The 18,388-nt window shown below is 36.4% G+C and overlaps 1 protein-coding gene across 1 annotated transcript in view; it reads right to left on the reverse strand.

Annotated features, from left to right (window-relative positions):
- Nucleotides 1-11,003: 11,003 nt before the first annotated feature.
- LOC105511570 (inactive dipeptidyl peptidase 10) overlaps nucleotides 11,004-18,388 on the reverse strand; it is a 186,989-nt gene continuing 179,604 nt past the window's right edge. The window contains exons 18-22 of the mRNA XM_011941728.1: nucleotides 18,284-18,383; nucleotides 17,975-18,033; nucleotides 17,794-17,866; nucleotides 13,507-13,580; nucleotides 11,004-12,119 (exon numbers count right to left, since the gene is read on the reverse strand). Of these exons, the coding sequence (XP_011797118.1) occupies nucleotides 11,985-12,119; nucleotides 13,507-13,580; nucleotides 17,794-17,866; nucleotides 17,975-18,033; nucleotides 18,284-18,383 (441 nt within the window). The 3' untranslated portion in view covers nucleotides 11,004-11,984. The remainder of the gene's footprint in view (nucleotides 12,120-13,506; nucleotides 13,581-17,793; nucleotides 17,867-17,974; nucleotides 18,034-18,283; nucleotides 18,384-18,388) is intronic.

Raw genomic sequence — 18,388 nt, forward strand, 5'->3', positions numbered from 1 at the left:
AGAGCCAGAGTCTGTCGCAAAAAAAAAAAAAAAAACCTGAAATGTCTATCAACAGATCAACAGATATAGAAAATGTGACATATATACACAATGGGATACTATTCAGCCATTAAAGAGGAATACAATCCTGTGATTTGCAGCAACATGAGTGGAACTAGAGATTTTTATGTTAAAGTTAAATAGGCCAGGAACAGAAAGAAAAATATCACAGGTTCTTGACCATATGTGGGGGCTAAACAAGTTATTGCGTGAATGATGGTTACTAAAGACTGGGAGTTGTGGAGGAGGGATAAAGAGAGGTTGATTAATGATAGAAATATAGAGTTAGCTAGAAGGAATGAATTCTACTATTTGATAGCACAGTAGGGTGACCATAGTTAATAATTTATTTTATTTTTCAAAATAGCTAGAAGATTTGACCTGTTCTCAAAGCAATTATAAATGTTTGAGCTGATGGATATCCTAAGTACCCTGATTTGATCATTATACATTGTATGCATGTGTCAAAATATCAGATGTACCCCATATGCATGTAAAATTTAGTATCAATAAAAAAAGTAAGGTGCCAAGCAAAAAAACAAAATAAAATAAAAATGGGCAAAGATTTTCATTAGACATTTCTCTAAAGATATATAAATGACCAGTAATCATATACAAAGATGCTTAATATATTTAGTCACTAGGGAAATGTAAATTAAAACTACAATAAGATACTTAACACCTACTAACTAGGATGGCTACAATAAAAGAAACATGGAAAATAACAAACGTTGACCAGATATGGAGAGATTGTAACCCTCATACATTGCTTCTGGTAATGTATTAGGGCAGTCACTCTGGAAAACAGTTTTGAAGTTCCTAAAAAGTTAAACATAGAGTTGCGCTATGACCAAGTAGCTCCCCACTTAGGTACACAGCCAGGACATTTGTAAACGTATACACACAAAAACCACAAATAAATGTTTATTGAAGCACTATTCATAATAATAAGAGACAGAAACCCAAATATCTACCAAATGATGTATGAAATTTAAAAATGTGGTATAGACATACACTGTATATACATACATAAGAATGTTAGTATTGAAATCTTGATGTATACTCAAGCATGGATCAATCTTGAAGGCATTAAGCTAAATGAAAGAGGCCAATTATGATATGATTCCATTTATATTAAATATACAGAATAGACAAATTAATAGAAAAAGATACATGAGTGATTGTCAGGAGCTGGGGAAAGGAGACATGGAAAGTGACTATAATAGGACATAGGGGTGTTTTTGGAGGCTGTGAAAATCATGAAAGTTTTTGTACAACTTTGTGAAAATACTACAAATCACTGAAATGTACACCTTAAAAAGGTGAATTGGATTGTATGTGAATTGTATCTCATTAGAAAATGAATTTAAGAAAATGTTAAATAAAGAGTCTATATATCTGGGTCTCTTCAGGGTTCAGAAAGTCACAGTTATTAATTATAAATAGAAAGTAACAGGATTAAATAAGCTTCAGACCACACAGGTCTAGTAAAATTATTTCTTTGAGTAAGAGATCAATGTAAAGATCAGATTAATTGTGTGAACTTTCCTTTTTATGCTACAGTCTTAAATTAGCTGACAATTTAGTGAGGGATAAGTAAAGAACCACTCATTTCCTATCCCTCAAAAGATAGTGCAGATTCTTAAGTAATGAGTGCTATGGTTTCAATATTTGTGTCCTCTGAAACTCATGTTGAAACTTACTTCCCAGTGTAACTGTATGAAGAAGTGGGGCCTTTAAGAAGTGATTGGGACATGAGGGCTGTTTCCTCATGAATGAAGTAATTTGTTCATAGATTAATTGGTTAGTGGATCAATGGGTTATCATGGGAATGGGTTAGTTATCATGAGAGTAAATTTGTTGTAAGTGCCAGTTTGGCTCTCAGTGCACCTGTCTCACTCTTTGATGCCTTTCATCATGTGAGGGAACACAAAGCAATCACCAGAAGCTGACCAGATGCCAAGTCCTAGATATTAGACTTTATAGCCTACATAAACATAATAAATAAATTTCTTTTATTTATAAGTTACTTAATCTTAGGTGTTGAGTCATAGCAACAGAAAATGGAGTAAGACAATGATCTAAAAGAAATTTGAATGTAATGAGTAGCTTTAAACCAGTTTGAAAGTTAAATAAATAAGAAACTTACTAATTTCCCAGCACTAAATATATGCAAAATTGAATTTCACTGCTTAAGTCTTAATAGTTGGACTCCTATATTAGTCCATTTTGCCTTACTATAAAGGAATACCAGAGACTGAGCAATTTATGAAAAAAAGAGGTTTATTTTGGCTCACAGTTCTGCAGGCTGTGCCAGCATGGCACCAGTATCTGCATGGCTTCTGGTGAGGGCTTCAGGAAGCATACAACCATGGCAGAAGGCAAAGTGGGAGCTGGAACATCACATGGTTGAGTGAGAGCAAGAGAGATGGGGAGATATACTAGATTCTTTTAAACAACCAACTCTTGTACAAACTACAAGAAGGAGAAATAACTCATTACCATGGGATAAAAGCAAGCTATTCGTACAGGATCCATGCCCATGACCCAAACCCCATGACCCAAACACCCCAACTAGGCACATCTCCAATGTTGGGGGTTACACTTCAACATGAGGTTTGGAGGGGACAAACATTCAAACTATATCAGCTGCCATCTGTTTTTAAGTAAGAGGTAGACTAGGGAAACTGTGTTGCTTCCTAAGGCAGACTTACTTATTCTTTTCCTTTCCAAATAGAATGATTTATTTTGGTTATTTCATCCCTGTTCTACTGTTATTAGGAGAATGGAGAACAGAAAACTGATTATGTTAAAGTTCAAAGTTTTTCAGACAAAAAGGAGTTGTATATAAATTAAATGTAAGGTCTACTTAACATCACCCAGAAATCCCGGGCTTTAAGCTGGAAGGATTTGGAGTTATGTTTCTTGGGGTGGAGTTGATTGTGTTTAATGTGTAGAGAAACTGAAGGAACAAGTAAAATTTTTGATATCCAGATGGTGGACTGTGACAGTGACAGCTAGTGCTCACTAAATTCTCCATTTGTTCCTATGCATTTTCCAACCCTTGTGCTGTTAGACTGCGACTCAGAGCTGTCCTCAATAATAGACTACAAACAGATGTGATGTGTGTCACTTCAGAGAGATGACAATTGAAAGCTGGCTTTGTGTGTCTCCTTCAACCTTCTTTGCCCTTGAGGTTACAGCACGGAGGCCACATGCTCCAGATGGCATACGAAATAATAGCTTTTACCTGCCCATATGTAACTTCATGGGAGTGAGAAATAAAGCTTTATTTTAACATACTGAAATTGGTTTTCTTTTCCCTTTGTTGCCCTAACTAGTATGTCTTACTTTGACTAATCTACTGATAGTAGATTATATTTTAATATAATAATAACTTTAATATTTATTTAATTATTTAATTAATAACTTTAATAACTTATTTAAATTTTCTAAGCTTACAGTTTTCTCATGTAAAAGTTGGGATAGTGATCATACTTAACTAGTTACTGTTTTAAGGTTAAAAATAAGTGTGTTACTGAGCATATCTTAGGACTTGGTACAAATCAAGCAACTAGTTAATGTTAGCTCTCATCATTATTAACATATTTTATCATAGCAATTTGTGAATTGAGTAGGGCATAATATAAATTCTACACATTAAAAAGAGCATATACGAATGAGAAATTATATTCAATGAAATAGAAAGGTAGGGGGGTTCAGGAATTGAAGATAATTGGAAATTGTTAAGAAATATATATTAGAATTTGATAGAAAAGTGGATAACAGTTAAAGAAAATGTTTAAATATGGAGTACAGAGTCCAGATGAAGTTAAAAGCATAATTCCAAATATCAAACCTCTTTACTCCTTTTACTATTATCTGTCAACCTAAGAACAAAAGAAAAGCTTCCAAAGTATATGATTTCCTGGTTTTGGAGAATGAGAAACGCACTGAAAGAAGGTCAATAAAGCACAAAGGAAAAGGTTGGTTCTGGGTCCAAGCTAGGTACAGACACAACTGAGATCGAAAGGCAGTGGGGTGGGTGAGGGCAAGTAGCCATTTGACTTTTTGAAAATGTTTCATTCTCTGGAAATATTTATTTTTCTATGAGATGTAAATTCCTTTCTTCTACCCTTGACAAATTTACTTAAAATAATGTTCACACTCCACAAAATAACAAAACAAAACAAAACTAAATTAAACTTTTTTTGTCAATGTCCTTATGCCAGAGGCAATTTGGACTAAGAAATAATTATCAAAAAATGGCAGGGCTTTACTACAAATGTCCTTGAAATGAGACCGGAATGAACAACCACATATAGACCAACCACATTCAGTATAAAAGTGGGCTATGGAGCCCTTTTCACTTAAATTTTTAAAAGTAGATTCATTATGAAATATTTTTTCAAGGTGGGGTGGGCACAACAGAATAGTGCACTCAACTAGGTGAGCATGAAAAATGACTCAAGGGCTAGGCGTGGTGGCTCATGCCTATAATCCCAGAATTTTGGGAGGCCAAGGCAGGAGGATCACCCGAGATCTAGAGTTCAAGACCAGTCTCGCTAACATGGAGAAACCCCATCTCTACTAAAAATATAAAAATTAACTGGGTGTGGTGGTGTGTGCCTGTAATCCTAGCTACTCGGGAGGTTGAGGCAGGAGAATCACTTGAATCCAGGAAGTGGTGGTTGCAGTGAGCCCAGATTATGTCACTGCATTCCAGCCTAGGCGACAAGAGTGAAATTCTGTCTCAAAAAAAAAAAAAGAAAAGAAAAAGAAATAAAAATGACTCAATGAAAAAAAAATTGACTATGCTGATATTTTTTAGTAACTGATGACTCATTTAGCTATAACATTTGTACTGAAATATCCATTCATATGTATAGACTTACTAATTAGATTGTTACAACAAGAATCCCAATGCTGTGTCATCCAGCAGAGTACCTGGTACATAGTAGGCATAAATTATCTTTGTGTTATTTCATGATTTAAGCCAACCTTGATGTTAACATTTTTCCTTTATCTGAGCAAGGGAATTTACAATTTGTTCTTCCCAAGGGCTTGAAATCCAATTACACTATACAGAACATTAAAAGTCACACATGATGTCCTAAGGCATAGAGTTGGAGTGCAATGAGAATTACACCCATTAAAAGTGCATATGAATTGGGAGGCTGTGTTACCTGTGTTTCCTTGTCGGGCCTTTTCTTTTCTCATTGGTATATGCCTTACACACTCCATCAATCAGGAGAATTAATGGTGTGCCTAGCAATTTAGGCCATACGGAGATAATCAAGGCATCATAAATTGTGTTAGAGCAAATAAAGCCTACCAAACGGGACTGCTAGCACAGCAATCACATTTCAAAACTGCCTGCCTGCACTGGAAAACGCGTCAATGATGAAGCACACAGGTGAAAACAGAAAATGCCAACCAGGGAAGAGAGTGTGCTCACTCTCAGGAACAGAGAGTGGAGTTGATTTTTGGGGTCTTCTGGGAGGAAAAGTGTGTCTGTGTATTACTGGCAGTGAATCTGTAGGGATCTGCAGGAACCTCAGTTCTTGCCTCCTCCATAGGAAGAATTCCACTGAGGAGGCAGAAGGCAGAAGGAGGGACCAAGGCAAGTTTTTAGAGCAGGAATGAAACTGTAGTACAAGGCTTTAGAGAAGAGAGGAAAGAGAGTAAAGTACCCTTGGAAGAGGGCCAAGTGGGCAACTTGAGAGCTCAAGTGCACTGTTTGACCTTTTGACTTTGGGTTTTATGTGTTGGTGTACTCACCGGGTCTTGCGTTACATCTCCCGAGTCTTCGCTTGGGGTGGGCTGTCTGCACACGCAGTGACCTGCCAGTTTCGGAGGGGCGGCATGTGCAGTGTTTACTGGAGTTGTATGCATGCTTCCTTGAGGCGTTCTTCCCTTGACAGCCAAATGTCCCTTGAAGGTCATATACCAGTTAACCACCACCATTTTACCTCTCAGTGCGCATGCTTGAGCCCACTAACCCAGCTCCTGACATACTAATATGATTGGGAAGCTGCTGACAACCAGTTTCAGGTGTTTCTGTTTAGAGGGAGGCTGCCTTTTCCTGGCGCTCGTTAGGACCGATTATTATTTTAAAGAGACAGTGAAACACCTGCCTGACGGTTACCTGATGACGGTCACCCTACATTCCTGGTGGGCAGGAGCCCTCTCCTCCTCTGCTCATGTCTGGCTAGCTACCTAGTGTAATATGCATAAAACACAGTTTTTAATGTTTACCATTTTGAGGTATACCTCCAGATGAGATGCCAGCATCAAGAACCTTATCGCCATGGGTAGGATGTACCTTTCCCTTCTGTTCCTTGATCTTGTTTATGTTCATTCTCCTATCCTTCTTCCTTGTGGCAACCTCACCAAAGAGACTGCAGTTTCAGATGTATTGCTTTCCAGCTTTCCTTATATCTAGGAGAAGGACTTGCAATCAAAGCCTGAACAGTACAAAGGGGCCTGAGAAAATTCTTCTTAAGACTTCCGGAGAAAATGATCTTTCCTGATAAAAGATAGGCAAGAGGAGATTCATCCTTTGACCTTCTATTCTTGGACATTGCTCTGAAAAGATACGTTGCCTGGCGCAGCTGCAGTTATCTGAAGACAAGGCGGGGAACAAAAAGCAGACCGAAGCAGAAGTGTAAACTTGGGAGGAGACTGGGATTTGAGTCTATCATTGATCTGTTAACTGATCTGAAAGCACCCAACTTTAGCGCTCCTGTAATGTGAATCAGTAATAGTTCCTATCTTTTAAACCAATGTTTCTCAAACCTTTAATGTGCACAACAATCACTTGAGGATCTTGTTAACATTCAGGTTCTGATTCAAGAAGGTCACGTAGTTCCTTAGAGTGTACATATGTAACAAACTCCCAGGTGATGTCCAAGCTGTGCATATATTGACTCACAAGCATTTAAGCCATTTAAAGTGTTGTATTTAGTTTCCTGCAGCCAGAAGCATGCAAAATGACATCTTCGAACAGTGAGGGTTTTGAAAACTGAATCCAAAGACATGATGATGAACTTTAGGAACTAGCTTAAAAAAATGCTTAGATAAAAACATGTGAGGGCTTTGAGATCATCAAGGTCTGACTTCAAATATTGGTTCCATCATTTACACACTATGAGGCTTCGCTGGAAAATTGTTTAATCTCTCTGAATCTTGATTTCTTTATCAGAGAACAATAGTATTTATCTTACATGGCTGGACTGAGGATTAGCTGAGTTTATGTAACAAAAAGCATAGGTGTAGAATAAATGTGAGTTCTTTTTCTCTGATGCTATTGGCCAGATAGAAATCTGCATTCTCAAGCTTCACACACATCAAAGATAACTTTATTACAATGGGGGTAGATATGATAGAAATAGACAGGTTGTGAGAATTGGCACAGAAATTTTCTTACTATCTCAACTGTTGTTATTATAAGTCTGTGATGCTTGTATCAGTCAACCATAAACTTAATTGGATGTCTAAAAGAAAAATAATAAAAATTGTACTTTGATGTGACTTATTTTCTTTTTAAAACCTGTCTGCCTTAATTATGATGAGACAGGGATTTTTTCAAATTCACAGATTCTCTCCTCAACAATTGCTGGAATATTGCTCAATGAAATAAAAGTGTTGTTAGAGGATCTGATCAGTGGTAAACCAAAAATATTTCTACACTAGTAGAAAAGTGGGAGGTAATGCAACTTTTCTGCGTCAGATTGCAAATAGGATTGTGGGTGTCTGCCATGACTTGAATTGTTGTGACATGCTTTGCGTATGTTGTAGGGTTTGAAAACTACATGAGGTTTTCATGTTTATAAGCCTGGGTGTTTTGAACAGTGTAACGGTTCTGCAGTACATGGATGCCTCTCCGAATGATTTTGCAGTGTTTTTGGTATAATGCCCAAGCAAGGAGATTTACTAATGACTTCCAAGCATATAGTCGTGGTCTTCTGAGCAAGGATTTCCATGCACAGGAATAACTCTCACATATATTCAATGGAAAAAGAAAACATGTTTTAATGTTACATATGTCCTCTTGACATTAGGGAATTCATGTATCTTCAAACATTCCACAATGGTAAATCGGCTTTCTCATTACTTTTCAGTATTATTGCTATCAAATTAGTCTCAAAAATATTTGAAACTGTGTGTTTAAATACTCAGAATATTTACTTATGTGCTGTCAACATGGGTTAACTCCTTATTTCAGGAGTGCTGGAGAGCAGAATCACTAAGAACATGAACTTCTAAGTTGGCTGGTTCTGGGTTTTAGTCCTTTTACTTACTACTTACATAAATGTGGGCAAGTTACATACTTCTCTAAAACTCAATTTCCTTATCTGTAAAATGGGAAACATAATATCTCCTCAAGGCATTTTGAGAAGATTCAATTTGATGGTGTACGTAGAGCATTTATCTTAGGTTTGGCACTCAGTAAGAGTCCAGTACATTTTCGTTAGAAAGAGTTTATTCGAACTGGAAAATAAACCACTTATTTATTCTTCTTTTATTTCTCCTCCTGTAATATTCACAGTGATCATTTTTTGTGGAGGGGAAAAATAGTTTCCAGGAAGCAGAGTCTAAGACAACAGTTAGCACACCTGCAGTTTATTTTGGAAAGTGATTCTAGGGAATAGGAGTAGGGAGCTTAAAAGAGTGAAATGGGGAAGTGGAAAATAGAAGAGTATGCAGCTCTGGGCTTCTGAGGCCCACAGAGTCTTCCATGGACCATGTAGAATATCTGAGGGAAAGATTAGTCACTTGCTACAGTCTTTCATTAATTGTGTTTTAGCAAGTTATTAACACCCTCACATAGGTTTGTTAATTGTGTTTCATTAATTGTGTTTTAGCAAGTTATTAACACCCTCACATAGGTTTGCAGTATGTAAGTGATTTGTCTCTTGGTTCTAGCAAGTAGCCAAAATGAGTATCAGAGAATCCCCAGAACAGAAAGTGAGCACAGCTGAGAGGCCAGATTGTATTCAGACAGTTTTGGTTGTCGCAGGATGTGAAGGTGGTCAGAGAACTTGAGGAAGGACACAAGAGGGATTTCATGTATAATTCCTCATAGAAGCCATGTGCTGTCTGTGATTCCAGAGACTTGAGAGCAATTCAGTGTCACGTACTTCTTTCTCAAAGCCCAACATTTGAAGGACAATAGCTTAAGTTAATTCCCTAATATGGTAAAGCCCAATGTCTAAGTCACCTTATTGTAATAGATCTACAACAGACATCTGTAAGATCCCCAATCGTGATTTTTATGCTAAACACCCAATTTAAAAAGGCACATTTTCAGAGTGAACTGAGATCCATCTTTTGAAGAGTGAGTCCTTCCCTTAGTTCTGTCAGGAAACTCAAATAGATGAGAATAGCCTCCTTAGTCTGAGTATTTGGAGATCTTAATGAAGGCAATGAAAGTGAACGTACACTTTTCTCTTTCAAAAGAGTTTCAAGAGGTTGTTTATCTCTATGGATGATTTAATATTGCTTACCTATTTTATTATAGAATTCAATATATTGATTTTTTGTCTTTAACATTAAGGGAATAATAACACTTGGAAAGCATGCTATTGGAGTCCTAGGAAACTCTAGCAATGCATAAATATGTATGAAATAGTGGGATTATGACCAAGGGTAAATGTATAAAGGGGAAAATGTGATCACATGATTCCTTTAATAATTGGTGACTATGTGTTGGTGAGCATTTCCTTTACTGAAAATGACCCTGTCATTAAAACTCAAAGAATCACAACGATTAAAATTTTCTACTTTCCTACTAAGCAGTATGCTTTCGCTTGACGTCTCTTTAGCCTCTGAGGGGAAAATGGGTTCCAGACAAACGTCTTTCACATTAGAAACTGTATTAAATTAACTGAAAAATAGATAAACATTGATAATAATAATAAAACAAGAGAAATGATGACAGTAAAAAGCAAATACTTTTTAAATGATACTCAAATAGACATTCAATAAAACCACATCTTTCAGACAACATAATCATTTGCATCATAAAAAACTCTAGTGGTTCAAATTTAAAATATTGATTAAAAAGCTTCAGTTGGATTTCAAATTAGCCTAAAAAGAAATTTCCATCTTAATAAAATAGGCAAAACTTTCCTTTTAAAATTACAACTTATTTTGTTAAAAAATGTGTTCACTATTCTTGAAAAAGACCTAAAACGGGTCTTTAAGAAGAGAAAGTGTTTCCTATTTTAAATTGAACCCAGTGGAGCATGGAAGACACAATTCCAAAGCATCCAGGGAAAAAATTGAATTCCCAATCCATGACTCCCATGTACTCAAATACCCAGAATTTGCGGCTGATCCTTCAACAAGACAGGAAGGTGACTGATGATTCCTTGATATTTTAATGTTTCCTCCTGATGCCATAAGTTATGATAACTCAGTCTGTCCTAAGGACTTTTTTAAAACCACAAAAATGCAGTATCCTGCCTGGATTTATCTGAACTTCTAAGCTTATTACAGACTTCTAGATATCTTCTGGAAGATCCCTTAAGTGAAATGAGAAGATACTCTGACTTTAGTCACCAAAGTTAATGTTCTCATCACTTAAATTGACTTCATACAGTCAGGTTTATTTTATGCTCTCAGTTACTTACTACTGCAAGTCAACACAGCACAGGAATTGATGCATTTTGTGCCTTCAATTCAAAGGAAATAGCAAACACTGCTGTTTGTGAACTTTTTCGCCAATAAATAAAAAATATTTCATTCCTAATTCTCACTAGAAGGATTGAAATTAAACAGTAACAGATGAATTGGGCAGGCATGGAATACTAAATAGAAACTGGCAAATGAAATAATCCAGCTATTTGCTTTTACAATGAAAATGAGAATTGATTCTGCACTGAGAGATAGAAGTAAAAGGACCAAGAGTTTTGAAAAAAGCCTTCTCCACCAAAAGAGCAAAATAGCACTCAGTGGCATTGCATTGTTAACAAAATTTCTTTATCAGAAACTATATAATTTAAGTATCTAATTTACAGGTGACAAGGTATCATATTCAAAAAATTAAATGCAACTAGAAAACTATTAACCACTAAAAACAATACCAAACACAACCCAAACATTTATAGGAAAGCAATAGCTAGAATTTGAATTGGAAAAAATGTTTCATCATATTTGGCTCATTAAACAAAGCATCCATTATAGCTTGGAAAAGAGCATCTCTTCTAATTCATCAAAAGTTTACCCTTTACAGCATGAATAACATTTAAAGATAGTTTCACTAACTGTATATGCACACGTGTGTATATATATTATGAGACATACACTCGTGTGTTCATTTAAAGATATTGTATCTACTGATAACTGGCTGAACTTTGGAAGGTGCTGAAATCCACATTTCTACATGTCCTTTGACCCATTTAATAATGTCTTTTTAAAAACAGAAATTACATAAAATACTCTGTTTTTTATTAACTGAATATTTTCTTAAGCATAATAATAGACAATGAAAGAATTGCACTTATTATAAAGGTACAGTAAAGTGTTAGATTGCAGCTCAGCCATGAAAGATCAGGGACTGTAGGACAGATGATAAATTGTGCATTATATGCAAAGATAATGGTGGCCAGTGAAATTAAAATGAGAGCAACTAGTTACAGAACAAACAGGGGATAACAGAAGAAAACATGCACTACTCCTACTTTAATGCAAAACTAATTTCTCCCAGGAAACCAACCCTTTGACCTCTCTTATACAAAGAAATGGGTTCTGCACCCCTGGCAACACAGTAGACTTGGACTTCTGTATTCAAATGCTAGTTCACTGTCTCTGAGCGTGCTGCTCCAGTGTCGTCTCCATAAGCTGCCCTTGACATTCTGGAGCAACTACAATATTACAGTCTCTTTGTCAGGTTTCATTGAGCCTCAATATTCCCTTCAGTTCTGTATAAATATGGTCCATTATTCATCTTCTTCTGGCTCCTGTGGTAACACAGATATTTCTTCCTTCAAGCAATCACTGAAGAATTTGAGGATTGTGCTGTAGAGATGATACTTGCTTTTCTCAGATACGTTATGACCTTCATCTGGGTAGACCTAAGATATTGAGGAGAAAGAAGATTTCAAATTATCCAAGAAACTATTGTCACTTGCATTCATTTTCTGAGCCCCAATGGCATGGAAACTTTGAATAATAATATCTGACCAAAATCACACCTAATTCAACTCTTAAGTTCTTTTTGCTAAATTTTTAAAACAATTGTAATCATGTCAATTAATATTTGGTATTTAAATTAGAATGTGTTGGCCATAAAAGGTAGACTTTTCCAAGTTTATGTTGACTGAGATGAACTAACCTTTCCCTTAGCTTGACTAAACTGGACAGTTTCTTTTTGACTATAGGCCCTTGGGCCCTCCTCCCCTTTTTAGGAGTATTTAGTTTAGAAAACTTTCCAGCTCTTTATTTAAAGAGCATTCAGGTCAGTCTCTGTCTTCTTTGCAGTAGGTTTTCATAAGGTCTTCCTTGTATGTTTAACATTGTCTGATGCAATTATTACTTTGACAATGCCCTTTCCAATGTAAACAAAATTTTACTGTTTCTAAAATACAAATAAAAAATAAAATTATTATCCCATTAATTCCTGAGTACAAAGGTTTAAATGGTGCCTCATTGCCCTTTGAATAAAACTCCATATTCCTCAACAATGCTTATGGAATGACCTGACATATGTTTATCTGTATGTCTTCATCTTTCATTATCCTAAACCTGGTAGTTTGTGTTTTAGACAGGTTGAACAACTTTTGGTTCTTCTGAATGGTGAGAAATTTAAATGACTTTATTTTTTCCTTTCATGACTCCTATATCAGACTGGAACCTCCTTCATAGTGTAAAGTATGTCTTGTTACCCCTAGAGCAGAGTGACCACTATAATGTCCTTGATAAATATGTATTAAATATATGAATGCACAGGTGTAAATGGTAGTGCAAATGGCCTTTTATCCTCTCTTCTTTACCTATATTTCCCCAAACATTTCTTATCCACTATTTCTTATGAGAATTATAATAAATTCTCATACTTAATAACAAATTGATAATAATAAATTCTCATATTTAATAATAAAGACAAAGGAAAAAGACAAAAGGAACAAGAAAAGGAAGAAAGGAACAACAAAAGGAAGAAAAGACAAAAGGAACAAGAATGGAAGTAGAAACTTGTGACTTTTAAAAGAATTCAATATTTGGGATATGAATAAGTCTGAGAGGAAAATGACAATTTAGAAAGGATTCATGCAATTCACTTGTAAAGCATGAGCTCATTCACATTCCCGGTGTAATTAGGAACAGATAACACAATCTTTGGTACCTAAAAAACATATTAAAAGATAATAGTATGGAGAACGGAATAATAGAGAAGCTGTGTTGTGTATCTCACAAGTGAAAAAACACAGCAGGAAAACACACTCTTCTAAGAAAGTAGCTTACCTGCATAGTATAATTCACTCCAGCTTTTATTAGGTGCTTGATTAATTCTGCTGAGTGTTGGAAATGAACTTTTGCTGCAAGAAATCAGATTATGATATTTGAAGAAACACATTGCTTGTATCAGAACTTTTTCATATTATTTTTCAAAGAGATTCAGTATTTTATTTTACGTACGTTGCATATTTAAAAGACTTAGATCTGGTCGGGTACAGTGGCTCACGCCTGTAATCCCAGCACTTTGGGAGGCCAAGGCGGGCGGATCACAAGGTCAAGACAAGACCATCCTGGCTAACACGGTGAAACTCCGTCTCCACTAAAAAATATAAAAAATTAGCCAGGCGTGCTGGCGGGCGCCTGTAGTCCCAGCTACTCAGGTGGCTGAGGCCGGAGAATGGCATGAACCCGGGAGGCGGAGCTTGCAGTGAGCCGAGATCGCGCCACTGCACTCCAGCCTGGGGGACAGAGCTAGACTCTGTTTCAAAAAAAAAAAAAAAAAAACAAAAACAAAAAAAACCTTATATCTGGTTTTAGGTAGAAAGCTGGTAAATATAATGATAACACTTTGAGCTTCACTCTGTTTAAAAAAAAGCAAAACAGGAGCTACAACTAAGTCCTACTTTACAGAATGGTGTTTAGATTTACTTTACTGGATATTATTTATTATTCCTAATGGTACACACATTTTTATAAATTTTATAAAATTTATAAAAATGTTAACATGGCAAATGTCTTTTCTGGATATTTATACAGGAAACCAGCTATCTATTTCATTTCGAAGATTACTAGGGCACAGTCTCAGTTGGATACTGGCATTCTGCTTTATTATCCCAATTAGAAAAGAATACCCCATACTGAGAAAACAGAATACACATCTCATTATACAAGGGCTAACTATTTAATATAGAGCGTCCTGGTTACTCTTGCTTTCTTTTATCTTCCTTCTGCTTGAATCTAAGATCCAAAATTCTGAAGTAAGCAGCCAGTAGCCCTGGGTTTGGTAGCTATGAAGATTTGGTGGAGTGAAGTTTCTTTTTGCAGCAGTTTGCTCACATTCTGTCTGGCGTGTTCATTCCTGTAGTTTGTATATCTTCAAATTTCTGTAACTAATATTTAAGCTGACTTTTTTATTTTTTTATTTTTTTGATACAGAGTCTCCCTCTGTCGCCCAGGCTGGAGTGCAGTGGTGCAATCTCGGCTCACTGCAACCTCTGCCTCCTGAGTTCAAACGATTCTCCTGCCTCAGTCTCCTGAGTAGCTGGGATTACAGGCGTGCATCACCATGCTCAGCTAATTTTTGTATTTCCAGCAGAGACGGGGCTTCACCATGTTGGTCAGGCTGGTCTAAAACTCCTGACCTCGTGAGCTTCCTGCCTCTGTCTCCCAAAGTGCTGGTACTACAGGCGTGAGCCACCGCGCCCAGCCTAAGCTAACATTTTTAATTGTTGTTGCAAAGCTAGGGCAGCCTTATCAATAGTTTAAGTTTCTCTAATGCCTTAACTCTAGGATGTTGAATAATCAGACCACACAGCAGAGAATGTAAAATGGCAGACAATCATTTAAACCTATTTAAAAACTAGATAGTCAAGATCTTTTTCAACATCTTCCTATGGCACTTAATGGGAAAATGACCTTGTCGTTGCTACATAAGTACAAACTGCTCTATAAATGTAAGCTTCTAGAAATGCTAATTAAAAGGTCAGTGACAGAGGTAATGTGATCCCTTATTTCTCTGTATGGGTACAGCTGAAAATAAATGTGCAAATGGATTTTTCCAGTTGGATTTTTTTTCTGCTTAGTTTCTAGTGCAAAGTTCATTGATATTTGTTGCTATTTGTCTGTTCGCTATAGCTAAAAGGGAACATTACAGGTTTGACTGGTTGAATTAACTTGCTGGTAATTTTTGAAGATAATATTAATAGTAGTGGCATTACAGTGTCATGACTGAGCACCCATAATTCACCAGGCCCATATGGGTTGTGTGGTGTGTGTATGTGTGTGCCTGTGCGTGTGTGTGCCTGTGTGTGCCTATGTGTGTGTGTGCCTGTGTGTGCGTTTGTGTGTGTGTGCCTGTGCGTGTGTGTGCGTCTGTGTGTGCGCCTGTGTGTGTGTCTGTGCATGTGTGTGCCTGTGCGTGTGTGTGCCTCTGTGTGTGTGTGCGCCTGTACATGTGTGTGCGTCTGTGTGTGTGTGCGCCTGTGCATGTGTGCCTGTGTGTGTGCGCCTGTGTGTGTGTGCCTGTGTGTGTGTGTGTGTGCCTGTATGTGTGTGCTCATACACATTCACAGGTGCATATTCTCTGAAGTGACCGGGGCTGAACCTTTGCTTGTATTTTATTAGATGGGTGAAGCGCCAGGCCTGTGACTGAGTGAGTCAGATAGAACATTGTGATTTACCTTTATAGCTACAAGATATTGACAGAGAAATTTGAAATAGCACTAATATATTAGTCCAGCATGATGGGTAGATGTAAAATAATTTCACCTTGAATATAATTTATTCACATGAATAAGGCTTCAGGGCACAGTGAATAAAAGGCTCACTACATGGATTCAAATCTCCTTCCTACTAATCAATTGTGTCTACACTTTTAGGGAAGTTATGCCATTTCCCAGTATTTATTTTCCCAATCTGTTAAATAAAAGTAATAGTATCTACTATTCCTTGTTTGTGAGAAGAACAAATCAGATCATATTAAATGCTTTTAGCGTGTTTTCTGACATACAATGAGTACTTAATTGCTATTTATTTTTATTACGGTTGATATATATGTTAGATCTTAATACCTTAGAACAACATCCAAATATCCTTCAAAATTTTTATGCTCTCCTTCTCCCAACACTGGTATCATCTACATCTTTCTTTAATAGATTATTAACACTATAATTGTTTTAAATTTTCAGAACAGTTGCAAAGATAGTGCAGAGTTCCTGGATACACATCCTCCAGTTTCCCCCATTGTTAACATCTTACATTATTATATACTTTGTCGCAAATAGAAACTAAGAGTCATATACTACCATTAACTAAACCCACTTTATTTGGGGTCCACTAGTTTTTCTTGTTGGTGTTCTTGTTGTTGTTTTCTTGTGTTACCTTCTGTTCCAGGGTTCCATTCACAATCCCACATTATATTTAGACATCATGTCTTTTTAACTTCCTCTGGTCTATGAGACTTTCTCAGACTTTTTTTTTTGATTACCCCAACAGTTCTGAGGGGTACTGGCTGGATATCTGATAGAAATTTCCTTATTTGGATCTGCCTGATGTTTTTCTCATGGTTAGACTGGTGTTATATATGGGCTTGGAGTATTAAACCATGGAGGTAAAGTGCTGTCCCCACTACATCATATCAAGAGCATTTAATAATAGTAATAACATGACTTGTCACTGCTGATGTGATGTTTGTCAAATTTCTCCACTGTAAAGTTCCTCTTTCTCTCCCTTTCCATATAGTATCCTTGAAGCTAATCATTCAGTGGAACCCACTCTAAAGAGGAAGGAGTTAAGTTCAAGATTTAGGAAATATTGATTCAAGACTTTCACTTTCTTGGCTCACTTGCCAGATGGCCTTGGATAAATCTGTTTCCTTTTGGAAATTGATTTTTCTCATCCATGAATGGAGCTATAAATATTCAGTCATCTGTTGTAAAATATCACAGAGGATAATAAAATATAGATTCTTTGGTCCCTAAGAGTGTCATGTAAATATAAAGTCATATTATTTATTACTACTAACATCAATCACATCCACCTCCAAGGTTTAAAGTGATGAAAAAATGAGAGATGGTATAAAAGCGCCCTTTTAAAGTTTTTGTTTGAAGTTCATTTAAGCGGGTAACCTCATTAGAATTTCATGTCAGTGCGTGCATGTTTTTGGTTTCTGTTTTCCAGGTTGGTTTCCGTTGTAGATGTGCTGAGTAACACTGTCACCACAGTCGCTAGACACAAGTGCCTTTTTAAATTAAAATTAAATAAATCAATTCAGTTCCTCAGTCACACTAAACACAGTATGGCCACAAGTGGCCGGTGGCTACTCTTTCAGCAGCATTGATAAAGTATTTCCATCATTACAGGAAATTTGATTAGACAATGGTGCCATTTGAGGCACAGCCTCCTCTCATCTCTGAATTCTTTTTTCCTGCCTCCTAGCATGTATCTGATTCTTTGTGTGCCTCTCTGCTCCCTTCTTCAGAAGGTTTACAGGGCTTCCTCTAAGCAAGTCCTTAGATGTATCCCTTTGTAAAAGGTCATACCCTATTAAACAACAGCAGCAAGTATAATACTTACTGTCAGCGGTTCCATGAATTATTAATATATTTTCTTCTTTCAAGCCATGAATATTATGTAGCACACTGGCTGCCTAAAAAGGAAAGTACAAATATCTGTACCTATAGATCTAAATAAGCAATTGAACTGAATTTTTAAAACAAAAATACTCCTCTTTCTTTGTTATTTTCAAGTTAGTTACCTGGTAAGTGCTTTCTTCCTTAGATGGCATCCCAAGGTATCTTTCAGAGAAAGCTGAGGCTGTGACCCAATAAAACAGACATTCAAGAACAAACTAAAAACTATTTGGCTAGCATATTTCATTAATTTCTTCATTTTACATTTAATTGTCATGCTTTAGTAAAATCAACTGAATCAAGGAGGAGATAAACAGCTCAAAACAGGCACTAATAACATATGATAAATGAGGTCAATTGAGCTATTCTAAAATGGGTTTTTGTTTTCCACAAATCAATACATTATATTAGGTCAGTCTGTAGAAAGTACTCACCATACAATTTCAAGTCTGTAATAGGTGCAACCACTGATCCACATTTAAAGAGCTTTTCATCTGATTTTAAGATCATTGATGCAATATAGCCACCATAACCCTAGG

The sequence above is a fragment of the Colobus angolensis genome, unplaced genomic scaffold, assembly GCF_000951035.1.
Source record: "Colobus angolensis palliatus isolate OR3802 unplaced genomic scaffold, Cang.pa_1.0 Scaffold20, whole genome shotgun sequence".
Classification (NCBI taxonomy): domain Eukaryota; kingdom Metazoa; phylum Chordata; class Mammalia; order Primates; family Cercopithecidae; genus Colobus; species Colobus angolensis.